At 52.5% G+C, this 16331-nt stretch overlaps 4 protein-coding genes across 4 annotated transcripts; 3 read left to right on the forward strand and 1 right to left on the reverse strand.

Annotated features, from left to right (window-relative positions):
* Nucleotides 1-1675: 1675 nt before the first annotated feature.
* On the forward strand, nt 1676-2713 carry J4E78_010949 (uncharacterized protein; the record flags this gene model as incomplete). Its single annotated transcript, XM_049371523.1, has 2 exons — nt 1676-2312; nt 2364-2713. 2 exons carry the CDS (start codon nt 1676-1678, stop codon nt 2711-2713), a joined length of 987 nt encoding a protein of 328 aa, XP_049216750.1.
* Nucleotides 2714-3263: 550 nt separating this feature from the next.
* STU1 (suppressor of tub2 mutation) lies at nt 3264-7053 on the forward strand (the record flags this gene model as incomplete). Its single annotated transcript, XM_049371524.1, has 4 exons — nt 3264-3719; nt 3781-3899; nt 3953-4870; nt 4920-7053. 4 exons carry the CDS (start codon nt 3264-3266, stop codon nt 7051-7053), a joined length of 3627 nt encoding a protein of 1208 aa, XP_049216751.1.
* Nucleotides 7054-7680: 627 nt separating this feature from the next.
* On the reverse strand, nt 7681-8429 carry J4E78_010951 (uncharacterized protein; the record flags this gene model as incomplete). The annotated part of the gene is made up of 2 exons (XM_049371525.1): nt 7681-7834; nt 8104-8429. 2 exons carry the CDS (start codon nt 8427-8429, stop codon nt 7681-7683), a joined length of 480 nt encoding a protein of 159 aa, XP_049216752.1.
* A 1682-nt stretch (nt 8430-10111) lies between these two features.
* J4E78_010952 (uncharacterized protein) lies at nt 10112-15193 on the forward strand (the record flags this gene model as incomplete). The annotated part of the gene is made up of 6 exons (XM_049371526.1): nt 10112-10135; nt 10182-10478; nt 10533-11498; nt 11546-11920; nt 12182-14443; nt 15128-15193. The coding sequence occupies 6 exons, from the start codon at nt 10112-10114 to the stop codon at nt 15191-15193; spliced, it is 3990 nt and encodes a 1329-aa protein (XP_049216753.1).
* Between the last annotated feature and the right edge of the window lie 1138 nt (nt 15194-16331).

A 16331-nucleotide genomic window follows, 5' to 3' on the forward strand; every position in this document is an offset into this window, starting at 1 on the left:
ATTTGCTCCCCTCGGAATCCTTCTGCCACGATCCTGAAACAAACGGGAATAACGAGGCGCACACAGACACGTTTCATCGATCCGAACCACCCTGCTGATCTGCCCGCCTCGAGAGTCAGCGCCCAACCGCGATTCGCGCTCGACCATTAACAACGCCTCTTCTACCCGTACGAGGCATACTTCCAGACAACACCAGGCACCACGTATCACGCATCCGAAGACAGTTGCCGCACGTCTGTCTCATCAACGCCTGTCGCAACACCAAGGCTGTTTGACATGTGTCGTCGTGCCACCTACACAGCTTTACCTCGGATGCTTGTACCGTCCGCTGCGGTCCGCCACTACGTTTGATCACCACCTGAAAATTCAGGCAACCAGGCTCTGCCTTGCCTCTGTGTTGACTCGAGTTCGGCTGCCGCTGCCCGTCTCAACCTTATCTTCATCGCTGAGCGGGTCTCGATCAACCTTATTGAGTCAGTATCATAGTACCCTACCTTTGGTACACGATTAAGTTTACCAGCCCGTTCGGCAGCATGGGTTACCATATGACTGGTTCCAGAGAACTTATCGATTTGTTAACTTAGATATCGTGATATACTAAGGTTCGTCAAAAGTCCGAAGCAGGTCTGAGACTGAAATAGATATACTTCCACATCCCCTGCAGTATCAACTCCTACTGCACGATCATCATACCTTTGCGCGTACGCTGCTGTATTGTCACATTAGCAAAGAGTGCCACTAGGAACAGCTGTGGAAGTATCATGTTGTGGTGGTGCCTTCCAAACAGAACGTCGTAATGCCAAGCACCTCGTCTTGAGCAACACCAACGCTAACAGGCAGGAACGACAACCTTGGAAGTTCCGCAACATTAGCCGGTCACTTCCTCGAATCACGCTCTCTCGCGGTGATATTTCAATTACACGAGCATGTGTGGTCCTCAATTTTCCCGTCTGGTGGGTCGGTCCTTCTTGCTAATGATGTATTACTGCGCAGAGCTGCGTCCCAATTAGGCCTACTAATGCAGGACCCTGTCACCACATACCGTTCTCACGAATAAAATACTCCGCGGTGATGAACACATGGGTCCGGACGCGGTACAATACAGTGGGTCCTTCTGTATTCGAGCACTTCATATGCAGACAGCAAGAGCTACCCCGCCCCAACGGATGACTGAGGATATTCGTGGACGAGGTGGCGGGGCACATTGGAATATTTAAACCTCTCCTCTAACCTGCCCCTTCTCTTTTCTTTTTCCTACAACAGTTTAAACATCTTTGCAAAGTCCAAGTTATTCAGTATCCGTACTCATCCACTGCTTCAAGGTACTCAAGCGCAATGGCTAACCCCCATGCAGATACTCGTCACGACCAAGTATGGCAGCCACGATGCAGAACATGTTCCGCACGTGGGCGTTGTCCTCAAGTCACATAGGTACTTTTACAGCTAAGTATACTGCATGAACCGGTGTTCGTTTCTAGCAGTGTCCGTCTTCCATGCTATGGTAGTGCCTCTACTTCAGTGTGGCAGTCGGGCCCTGCTGGATTCGTTCTGAGATTATACGGTTTCGAACTTGATCAGGATAATACCTGCGAAAAGGATCATGCTCTGCTCTGTCTCTCCCTGCGTGGAACAGACTTAACAATTCGCAGATTTCGACCCTTGAACCCCTTTCAACATGTCTCCCCCCGCTGCCATTTTCGAAACTCCCGTTGCTAGCAACGACATGGGCATCAAAAAGGATCTCGCCGTCAAGGCTGCCTTCAACGGCCAGGCCAAGACTGTCGCTGAGCTCGAGAACAAGTGGGAGAAGTTCACCTTCGCCCCTATCCGCGAGTCGCAGGTGTCTCGTGCCATGACCCGCCGCTACTTCAACGACCTTGACACCTACGCTGAGTCGGACATTGTCATCGTCGGTGCGGGTTCATGCGGTCTGTCTGCCGCTTACACGCTCGCCACCAAGCGTCCTGACCTCAAGATTGCCATCGTCGAAGCTGGCGTTGCTCCCGGTGGTGGTGCCTGGCTCGGTGGCCAGCTCTTCAGCGCCATGGTCATGCGCAAGCCTGCGGAGCTCTTCTTGAACGAGATCGGCGTCCCCTACGAGGACGAAGGTGACTTCGTCGTTGTCAAGCATGCCGCGCTCTTCACGTCCACCTTGCTGTCCAAGGTCCTGCAGTTCCCCAACGTCAAGCTGTTCAACGCGACGGCTGTCGAGGACCTCATCACCCGTCCGGCTCCTACCTCCAGCGACCCCAACGCCGTCCGCATCGCTGGTGTTGTCACCAACTGGACTCTCGTCTCTATGCACCACGACGGTATGCTCTAGCCTTCCTTTCTTTTTCTCGGCTCTTACTAATTGTTTACAGACCAGTCTTGCATGGACCCGAACACCATCAATGCACCTCTTGTCATCTCAACCACCGGCCACGACGGCCCATTCGGCGCTTTCTCCGTCAAGCGCCTCGTGTCTATGCAGCAGATTGAGAAGCTCGGTGGCATGCGCGGCCTCGACATGCGCACCGCCGAAGATGCCATTGTCAAGCGCACCCGCGAGGTTGTGCCTGGTCTGATCGTCGGCGGCATGGAACTCAGCGAGGTTGATGGCGCCAACCGCATGGGACCTACCTTTGGCGCTATGGCTCTCAGCGGTGTCAAGGCAGCTGAGGAGGCCGTCGGTGTCTGGGATGAAAGGAACGCCCAGAACAAGGACGCTTAGATGCCATGATCGGCTTCGTCGGACAAAGAGAAGGCTGTCATTACCTAAACCCGTAAAGATCATCTGTACAATGAAATGAATCGCTCGCTCATTATCTGTTGTTGTTTTGACTCGGCTCCTCTCGAAACGTTAATGCTCTTGTTCTAGTGCAGCCCGCGCATCCGGCGCAACGGCCTATCACTTTGTCATGGCTGGCCCCGCTTGAGTGATTTACGGTGGTGTTGTCGCGCTTTATGACGTGGCAAAGAAGGAAGTTTCGGGCAGGCCATCTGATGTACAATGTGACGTGAAGATCAAAGCAGCCTTGCAATTGGAATAAGCGACACGTCCTGACCAGCTGTTCGCATTCATCTGGAAGCTTCGAGGGTGGATCGCCGTGCGCCCCTGGGGTAGCGGCAGTGCGGCATGTCAAGCGCACGGTTGCTCGGACACTGGTCTAGCGTGAACGGGGATGGCTGCCCGCCGTAAACAACTCTCACAACATATACAAACCACCCCGCCTCTACCGCTGCCGGATTATTTTGCGACAAAGGGCCAATTTGCGCCCACGATGGAGAAAGAGACGTCGGACCTGCTCAAGGCACTCCAGAAGCCGTCGACCGATGTCCAGTCGCGCCTGGCCCTGTTCAGCACGCTCAAGTCGAGCATCAAGCACAACCGGGTCCCTGAAAGTTGTCAGGCTCCTATCTTCGAGTGCATCCGCATCGCCTGCACCGCCGCCACCTCGGCCGCGCTCGTGTCCACGGGCTTCTCGACGCTGAGCCACTTCATCAAGCGCCTGCAACTGCAGAAGGAGACGTCGATTCTTACGTCACAGTCGCCCATACTATGTTCCATCCTCGCCGACAAGTTGGGCGATGGGCGCGAAAGCCACCGCAGCGCCGCCTCGCAGATTCTGGCCGACCTGCACTACCTGTGCTCCATGGAGATTGACGCGCTGATACACGATGCCATCAAGAGCACAAACCCGCGCGCCAAAGAATCCGCCATGTTGTGGGTGGTCAAGGTTGGTCCCCCGTAGCGCATCGGGCAGGCGCGAAAATGTTCTAACGCTTGGGTGACGACAGATGAACAAGAGCGAAGGGCTCCCTTTCAAGAGCTACTCCAACCAGCTCGTGGCAAACTGCGAAGACGCGGATCCCGCCGTGCGCGACACGGCGAAGAAGGCGGTTGTGGAGCTCTTTGGGTACGTCCATTGGCGGATATGCTGCACCATGGTAGCAACTGACATCACGACAGACACGCTCCGGAACACGCCAAAGCCAACCTTAAGAAGCAGCTCGTGGCCCTGAATGTCCGGAAAGCCATTGCCACCTACATCACCTCCCACCTCGACGACGACGCCATGGCTAAGAGCGTGGAAGTCGCGCCTGCGCAACCACCCGCCCCCGTCGCCCGACCCATCGTATCCAAACGCGCCCAGACGCTGCAACCCGACGTCGGCTTGGCAGAGAGCTTTGCGGATGAGCAGCCTCCCCCGGTCGAGGTTGTCGTCATGGACCCCATACACATCTACACACAGCGCGAGCTCGACGACGTGTTCCGCGACATGGCGCCCTGCTACGAAGGCAAGGAGAGCGAGGGCAATTGGCTGGCAAGAGATAAGAACTGCACAAAGTTGAGACGTATACTCAAGGGCAACGCGCCTCATGAGTTCCACGCAACTTTCATCGCCGGCATCAAATCGCTCCTAGACGGTATCCTCAAGGTCGCCAACTCGCTTCGAACAACCATGTCTACCAACGGCTGCCTGCTGGTTCAGGAGCTTGCAAAGACACTCGGCTCTGCGATCGACCCCTGGGTTGAGATTCTCCTGCAATCTTTCATCAAGATGTGCGGTGCTACGAAGAACATCGCAGCGCAGAACGGAGCCGTTACAGTAGACACCATTTTCCAGAGCGTGTCGTATAACAGTCGCGTATTGCAGCACGTAGCCATGGCCTCACAAGACAAGAACGTGCAACCCCGAACCCACTCTGCCACCTGGGCTAAAACTCTGATCAAGAGGCACACCTCACACATCGAACATTCAGGAGGGCTGGAAACATTGGACACCTTGATCCGAAGAGGTGTCACGGACGCTAACCCCAAGGTGCGTGAGGCCTACCGAAGCGCCTACTGGACGTACGCTTTAGTATGGCCTCAGAGGGCCGAGAAGTAAGTTTGACTACGTGGAGGCATCATCAGTCACTAACACAGATTCCAGGATGTTCGATACGCTCGACAAGCGAGAAAAGACCGCACTCGAAAAGGACCCCAACAACCCGAACGGCTCAGCCCCCTCGTCCACGACAAGCGCAGCTTCGTTTTCGAAATCGATAGGCCCGGGCGCCTCGCGGAGTGCCCTGAAGGAGAAGATTGCTGAACAGAGGAGAGCAAAGCTAGCGGCCGCGAAAGGTGTCCCCGAACGCCCCAACTCTGCTGCTGCTAGTTATACACCAGTGCCAACATCGCAATCGGCCAAGTCTTTGGGCGCGAGAACAACGTCGAACCTTTCCACGGCTTCTTCGGGTCCGGCGCGACCACCCTCTGCCATGTCCGGAGAGTCAACGAAGTCAGCGCTGAAGAACTCCACAGGTACCGGCTCCTTGATGTCGGGCACAGTCCGTCGGCCGGTCCGCCGACCAGAGTTGAACCGACCAGCGACCGCGGATCCATATGCTGTCCGACGACCAGGAAAGAGCACGCCCAACATGACTCCAGAGAAGACACCTGCTCCAACGGCGACCAAGAAGCCTGCTGTACCGAAGAGCAGCTCAAGGCCGCGTGCGCAAACACAGAATAGCCCGCAAGTTAGTCCGGCGCGGCCCAAATCAAGGATTGGCCAACCCATTGCCCATGGCAAGTCTCCTAGTGCGAGCTCTCGTCGCGAGAGCCCGGCTGTGAGCCCAGCAAAAGAGGAGGACCTATCGATGGTGAAGCCTTGGGTTCGATCACAAAGCCAGCATGACGCAGGTACCATACCGTTTCGACAAAGGAACGGCCTGGGTGGAAGTGTAGCTGGAGACGATGAGGCTGTGGATGTGGGAGATGAAGACAACTTTACCATGGTCATTCCTAACCTTGCGAAACCAACGACACAATCCACACATGACACGCCACCGAAGCCGAGAAAGTCCATCGGTCGACTGCCGATACCCAGCCCTCGTGCTGCAGCGCTAAGAAGTCCAAAGTCTATGGGGCACCTAGACAGTGCTAGCCTACGGTCTTCGACACGCAGCCCACGCCTGAGGTCACCAGATCGACCAAGCACTCGCGGTACCGACGCCGGAGACGAAGTACAAGTGTTTGAGGATCCATTTGTTGGCGAGGAGCACACACGTGTCGAGAATGGATCAGAAAAGCCGGTCCTCGAGGAGCTTCCCATCAACGAGAAGAGCAACGAGCGCCGCCAAAGTACTGGAAGCATGACAAGCGATGTCATGATGGGTAACGATAACGAAGAGCGCCCTCGCGGCCACCACAAGACGAACAGCACAGGAAGCGTCCTGCACACACAAAGCTACGAGACAAACGATGCTGAAGTGCTGAAGAACCGACAGCTGCTCACAAGCGGCATCAAAAAGATTGAAGGACGCACAGTCGAAGCCCACATGTTCCGCCGCATGCAGGACATGGTCAAGTCGAACCAAGAAATCTGGGGACCAAATGACGAGAACTTTGGCAGGCTATTACTGGCATGTCTGGATTTCCTTGAGGCACCCGTCCACGAGTTGAAGGCGCCTCAGATGAAAGCTGTCAATCTAAAGGTACAGGCTCTAGCAACAATTCGCGCGTTGCTATCCCTCTACCGCAAAGAGACTTCGAAGTACTACTCCCGCGTCCTCCGCACTATCCTGCAAACAAAGGCACAGTACGAAAGCACATCTCACATCGCTATCGACCTCGAAGCGACCGCAGATGAGATTGTCAAGTATGGACAGACTCTGGATTGTCTCAATACTGTCCTTGCGATGATCGAAGACACACCCGCATCGACGCCAACATCCTCGCCAAACTCCAAGTCCTCAGTCTCTTCCCAACCGGGCCAAGCGTCGACTCGCTCCACAACCATGGCCTTGACCACACTCGCATCCCTCGTGCAGATGAGCGGCGCCAAGAACGTCACACTGTCCGCCGAACAGACTGCGCGTCTAGGCAGACTAGCCGTACGCTGCATGGACGACCAAGACGCCGACGTACGCAAAGCAGACATCGAGTTCTGCATCGCCCTCCACGAACGCATCAACGGCTCCGACGGCGCAAAGGAAGACGGCGGCTTCTGGAAAGCTGTTGCCGGCGCGAGGGAACAGCACTTGAACCTCTTGACATACTACCTTGCCAAGAAGGCTAAGGCCTAGGTGGCTGTCCTTCCTTTGCGATTGAAGCGTTTGGCTTGATCGAGCCTGCACAGTTAGCGCTCTGTATTAGCACTTGGAATGTCTCGTTTGTTGGAACTGATTGGCGGTTAGGAACATTGGCATCTCCTATGTCACTCATTCATCTTGGTCTGGCGTTTGACCTTTTGTGGCTTTTGTTTTCCTTGAAGGCGTTTTGAGAAAAGCGGGATCGCTCCGGTAGTCAGTCACTTTTCATCAACGTCTTGAATTCGTTACTTTCTAGCCTTGTTCTTTGTGGGGCAGTAGGGTCTAGGGCTGGGAATTGGTAGTTGAGATATGTAATTCTATGCAACTTTTTCTTCTTCTTAAATGCATGTTTTCTTTTGATGGGAGTACTGTTGAAACCGAAAAGTTCGAAACTGATAACTTGTAAGATGATTTGTTAAAGGCAAGCGCGAAAGCTAAAAGGATTCGACGATATCGTGTGGGCAGCACCTGCCACCCCGATTTCCCCGGCTAGCGCGTGACGCGGACCCACATCGAACGCGTCGAGCTCACCTGGGCAGGGACGCATCGTTTTCCTCATCACCGTTTACGAGCCTGACGCTATACATCAATTCCTTCCGCGATATCTTCCACGTCAGATAATCAAGCCTTCACAGCATGATGCATATGGCTCATCTTCGTGGTCTCGTGTTCGATATAGGCACCAGTAACGCTAACGTCATCCTCTGGACGGTACGTGCCTAGGCCCTCCAACGGTGCGTACTTCTCGCATAAGTACAACATGTCGTTGTAAGCTCTGGAAATCGTTAGCTAGAGTCTACACTGCCCCAGATGAATACTTACGTAGCTCTCGAAATACTACCCGGATGGCCCGCGGAATCGTTCAAATATATATGGATACTGTAAAGTCGATTGCGGTCGTCCCACTCATCTACAGGCTCGGACGGTTCGATATGGCGCTGATACAATCGCATGTATATCGGAGAATTGAAGTGACAGGCCCAAGACGCTCTCCACGTGCCAAATTCCATCTCATTATGGGCATAAATACATCCGGGGTCGAACAGGATTGTGTCGCCAGTTTCCATGTCGATGCCAACATTCTGTTCCCACAAATCGCCGTGGATCAACACTGGCTCGATACTTCGACCATCCGACTGGAGAGCACCTAGGAGTCTTGGAATAACGACAGCGATCACCTGCTTGCAGGCAGCATCGAACTCTGGCCAAGGACCGTTGGTCTCGTTGTCATATTTGATCACATCGTTGAGCAAATTGGTAAAGCACGCCGCCCAGGTCTTCTCCCATTTCGTCGTGCGTACAAACTTGCCGCACACTGTTGGTACGTGGAATCCGAACATGCCATTTGGAGATTTTCCTTCGATGTGCATTTTGGCAACTCTCTCCACAAGGCTTGCCGGTTCTGGGGCTGGCACGAGGTCCATGTCGTGATGGTTCCCAAGGAAGAAATAGACCTGGGTGCTACCATCTAGATACTTTCCCCATCCTGTCGCTCGAGGAACCAGACCTGGAACTATCTCGTTGATAGCGCATGCGGATTCGTACTCGCCTTCGACAAGAGCCTTTGAGCCCTGGCCGGTGGCGCACTTTGTGTTGCAACGATATGTTAGCAAGTACAAATACCTTTTACTCTACCACGACATACTTTGAGGAAGTAGGTCTTTGAACTTTGGTCCGGGAGTATCACGTCAATCTTTGCTGTCTTCGTCCAGGCAGAAACACCGCAAGGCTCTGCAGATATGATCCTGGTACCGCCAGGCATAGCTAATGAGTAGTGCTTAGTGTACGAAATCTGAAGTCGGGGTTGTAGGAACGCCTACCTCCAGTCACAGCCCGGTGAATGCGGAACGTCCTTCCTATTTCGGTTTCCCATTCTAATGCATCCATCATGGCGGATGTGAAAGACTAGCACACGACTACTGGTAGGGGACCCCGCACTTATGATATATCGGCTCTCGAATAGCAGAGGCAAGAGCTGATGGAAGCCTTGTATGCGGGTACGTTATCTTCTGCTTACGTTGGATGCTGAGATGGTGGCATGGGAGCAGCTTCGGTGTTCACCGCACGTAAGATGATTCGCGGGTCGGCAGCCACGAGCGGGACGTCGCTCCCGCCCTTAATCATTATCGATAAATCCGCCTCCCTTCCGGTTCCAAAAGACGTCACTTTACAGGCATCCATTTGATGGACCCCAGGACTGCGCCCTAATTGACAGGGCTGCGCGACTTTGATTAGCTGTGTTGACACTCCCAGACGAACAAACACTACCCCGCATGCAGCCCCCAACTTGAACGGCGACTGAGATGCATGCCACATGCGACCGGTCAGCCCTTTGAGGCTCAGACATCGCACGCAAGTAAAGTATCTCTAAGCACGGCTGTCGCGTATCCAAAGATGGTCGAGCAACTGTTCGCGACAACCTTTGCCCGGGATGGTAAGTGCTATTGAACGAATGTCCAGATCGCACTCTTAACAATTGTATAGTTCTCGAGACCTTTCAGTTTCCGAAATCTGGGCGGGAGAAGCCGGAGGAGAGAATCAGGCGTTGTCGACCCGTTGCTCCTGCCAGACCAGGAAGATGATGTTCGCTACTCGACAACTCCTTCGCCGTCCCAGATGTCCGCGTCCCCCACTCACATGGCTTTGACTGGTGGCCAAGACCCTGGAGCTTTGGGATTGAACGTGGTATACACGCCAGACAATGGACATAAAGCCGACATCGTCTTTATCCATGGACTTGGTGGCAGTAGCCGTATGACCTGGTCGAAGCACAAAAGCCCTGGACTCTTCTGGCCCTTGACCTTCCTGCCACTCGAGCCAGATATCTGCCTCGCGAGAATCCTGAGTTTCGGCTACGATGCCGATTTCACAAATGGCAGTAATGCTACTAACGTGATATTGGACTTCGCCAAAACCTTACTGTACAATCTCAAATATTACACAGATGTACAAGGCGAAAATCTGAATATGGGCCAAGTGAGGCCACCTTTCTTTACAACGTTGCTTTTGCTAAAGCGCATCTTAGGTACCTTTACTTTTCGTAGTTCACAGCATGGGTGGACTCATCGTGAAAGAGGTAACACCATCCGTCGGTCTGCACGTACCTGACTAACATTTTACAGGCCTATATGCAAGGTCAAAACGATCCAGAGTACGAGAACATTGTCAAAGCCATTTCAGCAATCATCTTCCTGTCCACCCCACATCGGGGCACCAATTTGGCCAATGTGCTCAACCGAATATTACAGTCGACTCCTGTAACGAATTCCAAGCCTTTCATTTCTGAGCTGACGCGGAATTCGTCTACGTTGCAGAAGCTGAATGAACAATTTCGTCACATTGCACCCAAGCTAAAGATCGTTTCCTTCTACGAGACACAGCCGACTTCGATCGGGCCGAAGAGTGCGCGAGCGCGAGTGGTGAGTGACCTATTTGCACATGTACAACTTTAGCTCCACTGCTAACATGCGAAGATGGTGCTAGAAAGGGATTCGTCGCTGCTCGGATATCCTGGAGAGACGTCCAACCCTCTGAACGCAGACCACCACGGTGTCTGCAAGTATGAGAGCCCTCACGACCCGAACTATATCACAGTGAGGAACGTTCTCAAATCACTCGTGAGCAAGTCAATATCGAAGAGTCAATCTGGAAGCCAGAGCGCACCGAGAAGGAGACGATCAAGGGATCTCAAAGCCATACTAGCTATCGCCGAGTTCCCCAACACCGACTACATCTTCTTCCGGGACCAATGGGTGCAGGGTACTAACCAATGGATTCATGGAGAACAACGCTTCGTGGATTGGCTTAATCCTCACACATCCTCTCATCAAATACTTTGGCTGAAGGGGGCCGCGGCACGAGGAAAGTCGGTCTTAAGTTCGTTCATCATCAACAGCCTGATCGAGCGCGATTTCTGCTGTCAATACTTTTTTGTGCGGTTCGCAGATAGAAGAAAGCGCACTCTGAGCTTTCTCCTACGCTCAATCGCCTATCAGATTGCGCAACAGTTACCTGAATTTCTGCAAAAGGTAGCGGAGGTTGAAAGCGAAGCCGTCGACTTTGAGGCTGCAAACCCGAGGACGATCTGGGATCGAATATTCAGATCCATATTGTTCAAGCTCAGTCCTGGGAAAACACTTTACTGGGTCATCGATGGCCTTGACGAAGCTGATAATCCCAAAGCCTTGATAGACCTGCTCTCTGACATTGCTGGTTCTGCGACACCTATCCGAGTCCTTTTGGTCAGTCGCGACACTACAGAGATAGCTGCTGGTCTGGAGCATACACCAAACACAATCTTCCAAGAGACGATCACCATCGAGGGCCATTTGGATGACTTACGTTGCTACATTGATCGGGAACTAATCTTGCCTGGTAGCAAGGGCTTCAGGGATGATATTATTCAGCGTATTTTGCATGAAGCGCAGGACAACTTCCTCGTAAGTTTGATATCCAGTACCATGCCATGAGGTTGCTAACCTCTCAGTGGGTACGACTCGCTGTAGAAAAGATCAACTCGTGTCATACGCTCTCCGCCGTCGAGCAAGCTTTCCACGAATTTCCTCGTGGAATGGAAGCAATCTATGACCGGATGGCTGTTACCATTGCCGAGCACCAATCATCTGCTGACACTGCTCTAGCGTCAGCCGTTCTTCAGTGTGTCACATGTGCATTCCGCGCTCTCACAATAGAGGAGCTCTTGCAGGCACTAGAAGGTGACACACATGAGTTTCTAGACATTCAAGAGTCCATCAAGAATGTCTGTAGCGGCTTTGTGGTCATTGACAATGATGGCAACGTTGCGATGATTCATGAAACGGCTCGAGAGTATCTGCTTGGCGCTGTCCGCCGACCTTTCCAAGTAGATCGACGTCAGGCACATGAGCAGTTATTCTTAAGCTGCATGCGATGTCTCATGTCTAGCGGCCTTCGATCAAAGGTTACTCATGACATCCCGGACTTCGCAAGCTACAGCTCGAACTGGTGGTCATCTCACTTGGCAGCAGTTCCAGCCGGCAGTGAAGCCGTGGCTAGTGTTATAAACAGATTCCTGACAGGCCATTGTGTACTGACGTGGATACATATACTAGCAACTGAACTTCGACTTCGCATACTCATTCAGGCGTCGAAAAACCTGCTCGGCTATGTCAACAAGAGGAAATCTCAGCTTTCAGTCAATATCGGAAGGAGCGACGTAGTGGAACTGGAGCAGGCCGAAACCTGGGCAGTGGACTTTGTCAAAATCATTGGCAAGTTCGGCGCCATCCTGCGACGCAACCCCCCTACAATACACAAAACTATTGCTCCTTTCTGTCCGCACAACTCAGCTATCTATCAGCAGTTTGGTAGAACAGAGCAAAGGAGTCTGATGGTTTCCGGGATTTCGACACAGACATGGGACGATTCTCTCGCACGACTATCATTTGGGTTTGGTACCTATGCCTCTTCTATATCGACTGCGGGAAATTATGTCGCTGTGCTGGCCGCTTCGGGAAAAGCGTCTTTGTTCGACACCTCCCTCTTTGAGGAGACAGCGACCAGTCCCATCAGACACGGTGAACGTACATACATGATGCAACTGAACTCTTCCGGGACATTGCTCGTCACATATGGCTACATGACTACAAAGATCTGGGAAATCTCTACTGGAGAATGTCTATCGACAGTACCGAACCCTGCAACACGAACGCGGCCACTTGTCATCGCCTTTGTGAACAATAACAGAACGTTGTTAGTTGGGTCGGACGATAAGCAGTTGCGTTCGCTCGATATCAACGAGCAATCGCCGACTTGGAATCTTGTCGCAAATTTTGAGGAAGAGGAACTCAAAGGCCACTTCTTGAACGCCGCAAGCTACATGGCACTTAGCAGTGACGGCAGTTTGATAGCAATTGCATACCGTGGTCATCCGCTATCCGCGTGGGAAGTGGAAGGCCCTTATCACGTTGGCCACTGCTGGCGCGCCCGGAAAGAAGTTGCAAGAGGTGAAGTCGCTGCAGCAAAATGGCTCCCGCATCCTCCGCAAGTCCTGGGACTATACAATGACGGGGTAGTCTTTAGGTGGGATCCATATGGAGGCGAGCCCGAAGAGATCTTCACGGGCGCTTCAGTACTCACCGTTAGCGGAGACGGAAATCTATTCGCAACGGGTGATGTACGGGGTGCGGTCAAGATATATACCACCAAAACCTTCCACCTGATTTACCAACTTGCATCTCAAGACGCCATCCTCGGCTTGGCGTTCAGCGCTGATCACAGACGCATCTACGACGTGCGAGGCTACTACGGAAACACCTGGGAGCCTGCAGCACTAGTGCGATATGCGGAGAGTGCGATAAAAGGAACGGATACCGAAGGCGAATCTGAAAGCTCTTCGCAAGAGTCGATAACGCCTATCCATACTTCCCGGAGGATAGATGCGATCACCGTACTCGCAGCTTCGCCAAACGGTCAGTACTACTGCTACGGTACTGAAAGCGGACGCGTAATACTACTCAACACCACGCGAGACGAAACGACAGAATTGCATACCTCCAGAGGCTTTTTGAGCATCGAGCAGGTGGCCTGGAGTCACGATGGTCGTTACATATGTTTTGCCGACTCGGGCAAGAAGGTTTTCGTTATGGTTGTGAGAATGAATGCGTCAGGCAGTGACGATGTTGCGCAACATCATTTCGAAGTTTCACTCAAGACTCTTACGGATGGTTCTATACAGCAGCTGCTGTTTCAGCCAGACTCGAGCCATCTGTGCATAGCTACATCAGCCACGCTCTGCACGGTTTCACTCGAGTCAGCCTCGGTAGTGCGCTCAATACCCGCGCCCGAACATGACCGCAAGTGGATCGCACATCCTCAAGATCCAGCGCTGATTCTTGGCTTCGGTCAAAACTCAGTCGTGATGCTATCATGGGACTTGAACGATCGTGGCACGTATCGTATCGAGAGATCACTTGAGCCAGATACCTCAGCCCTATCAGATCAAGAAGGTGCGGCAAGGACCGTGGAGCGCATACTAGTCACGTCGGACAAGCAACATATTCTCGTTCAGATGTCGCGAAGCGACAAGTCCAAGCTCAAAGAGTTCCTCTACTTCACGACGTCATCCCTTTCAACAAGTGCGAGTGTCGAGACTCAACCAGACGTGGCCAGCGACCATCGACAAATAGTTGTTCCCATGCTCCTCCCAGAAGAAATGGCTTCTCAAATTGGTTTAGCGCTGTCTTTCCTCAAACGTGATCGATTACTCTTCTTGTCTCGGACCTTTTCGATCTGCTCCTGGGAAATTCCGTCCGAAGCTAGACTGGCGCAACCATCACAGGCCACGAATCAACAGACCCATGAGAAGAAAGGATTCAGCGAGATATTTGCATTACCAGCAGACTGGGTTAGTAAAGACTGTCTCGAGTTATGTATGATTTGGCTTCAAGAAAGATCTCTTTTGTGCCCGCGGAATGGAGAGGTCGCAGTGGTGAGATGCTCAAGCTTCATTTGAGCATGAGGGGTTGGTCATGTGAAGAGCCCTACAGACTACATAGATGCTTCTGTCGCCATGCAGTTCCTTTGTGGTAATCAACGAGAAACAAGCATTGAGCAAACAGGCACAATCCGCCCATGAAGGTGAATGTTCCGCCTACACCCATAGATGTTATCATTGGTTGCAGAAATGATACTGTGACTGCTGCTAAGGCGCAGCGGATTACATTGCTAGAGGCTTGTGCAACTACCGGTGCTCGGTTATTCTTGTCTACGAGAAGCGTGTTGTATATCTGCGCGGTCTTCAGCTCTCAGGCTCCGTATGGAGAATTCTTAGGAAGAAACTGACACTGAAGTCGAGCTGCATACAGAACCCTGTTACAAACTGCAGCACGAGTGATATGGACATTGGCTTTAGTGTTTGAGCATCAGCACAACTAGCTCTCGGGGAAATGACGCACCTTTTGGTAATGTAACACCCACCCGTAGGTTACAATAGACGCAACAGTTATGAACATGGGTATCCAAATGACCTGCAGCCGAGCTTTCTCGACAGAGAAGCTGTCCAAGTCGTCTCCACCAATCTTATCGGTAGATAGGCCTTGCGCAGTACGAGCTTTTCGCCATGCTCGATTCAAAAGCCGGCCAGACACGAAAGTAGATACAGCTCCGCCAATACCAAAGGGAAGGTAGATAAGTCCGGCTTGGAGCTGAGTCAGGTGATATATGTCCACGAATAAGGTTGACAGTGAAGCATTGATGCAGGTGTGTACAACATAAAGCAGTCCGCAGGCTAGTATGATAGTCGCGTTGTCTAAACGTCGAAGTATCATGAGCGACTCTAGGGGATTAGGCATACGCCAACTTCGCGCAAGCTCAACTTCGCTAGCATCCCAGTGGCGCATCATGAGCGGAGGTGGTAGCAGAGGCTTCGTCGGTCGAATTGATCCATTACCCACGACGTTTCGCGACGTCTCCGGTAAGCACAGTAACATAGCTGCGAGGCAAGATCCCGATACAATGCACAGGAACCAAAAGATCCAAGGCCAGCCAGCCACCGATGTGAGACTACCGCCAAGGACTGGCCTGGTGCTAGGTGCTGTTGTCACCCTGACAACTATGAGCAATTTTGTGTCTTGACATTGGAAGGATAGACAGACGCGAAGGATACTAGTGCAGCGAAAGAGCCTCTTTCCGCGGGAGACGCGATGTCAACGACAACACCGTATGCTATCGAAAACGTACCTAGCAGCGGTAAGAAGCAGACTCAACAACTGCAATAGCACATACCAGAGATAGCCAAAGCCTGCAACGCGCGAAGAGCAAGAAGAGCAGGGTATGTCTTCAATACTGTAATAGCAAGATTCGCGATGAGATACATAGTCAAAGTAACAGCGTACACTGGCCGCTGTCTAAGTATCTCTGCGGCGTTAGCGACTAGCATAGGAGAGAAAGTGGCAACTACTATGTATGTTGTTACGGTAAGATCGATCTTATCAACAGACACTCCCAACTCTCTCGATAACGTGGGAATGGCTGGGAAGTAAATGAAACTGCTCAGCGTGGAGAACCACGTTGCGTACGATGCTAGTGCGACGATGCACCATTTTTCGGCTTTGGTGAAGACGGAGTAGCGTTCGATGGCTCCGGTAGCTATGTCATGATTGCTATCGGCGGCAACCTTTTCGCTGGACATGTCCTTTTGGTGGAGCGAGTTATTGAGAGGTATCACCGGTGCTTCTGGTATTGGGGCTGGTGCTCAAGGTTGGGGTACGAGGCGTTGTGACGTAGCGGCAGGC

This window comes from Alternaria triticimaculans, assembly GCF_023758025.1.
Source record: "Alternaria triticimaculans strain BMP 0046 chromosome Unknown scaffold_43, whole genome shotgun sequence".
NCBI classification, from domain to species: Eukaryota; Fungi; Ascomycota; class Dothideomycetes; order Pleosporales; family Pleosporaceae; genus Alternaria; species Alternaria triticimaculans.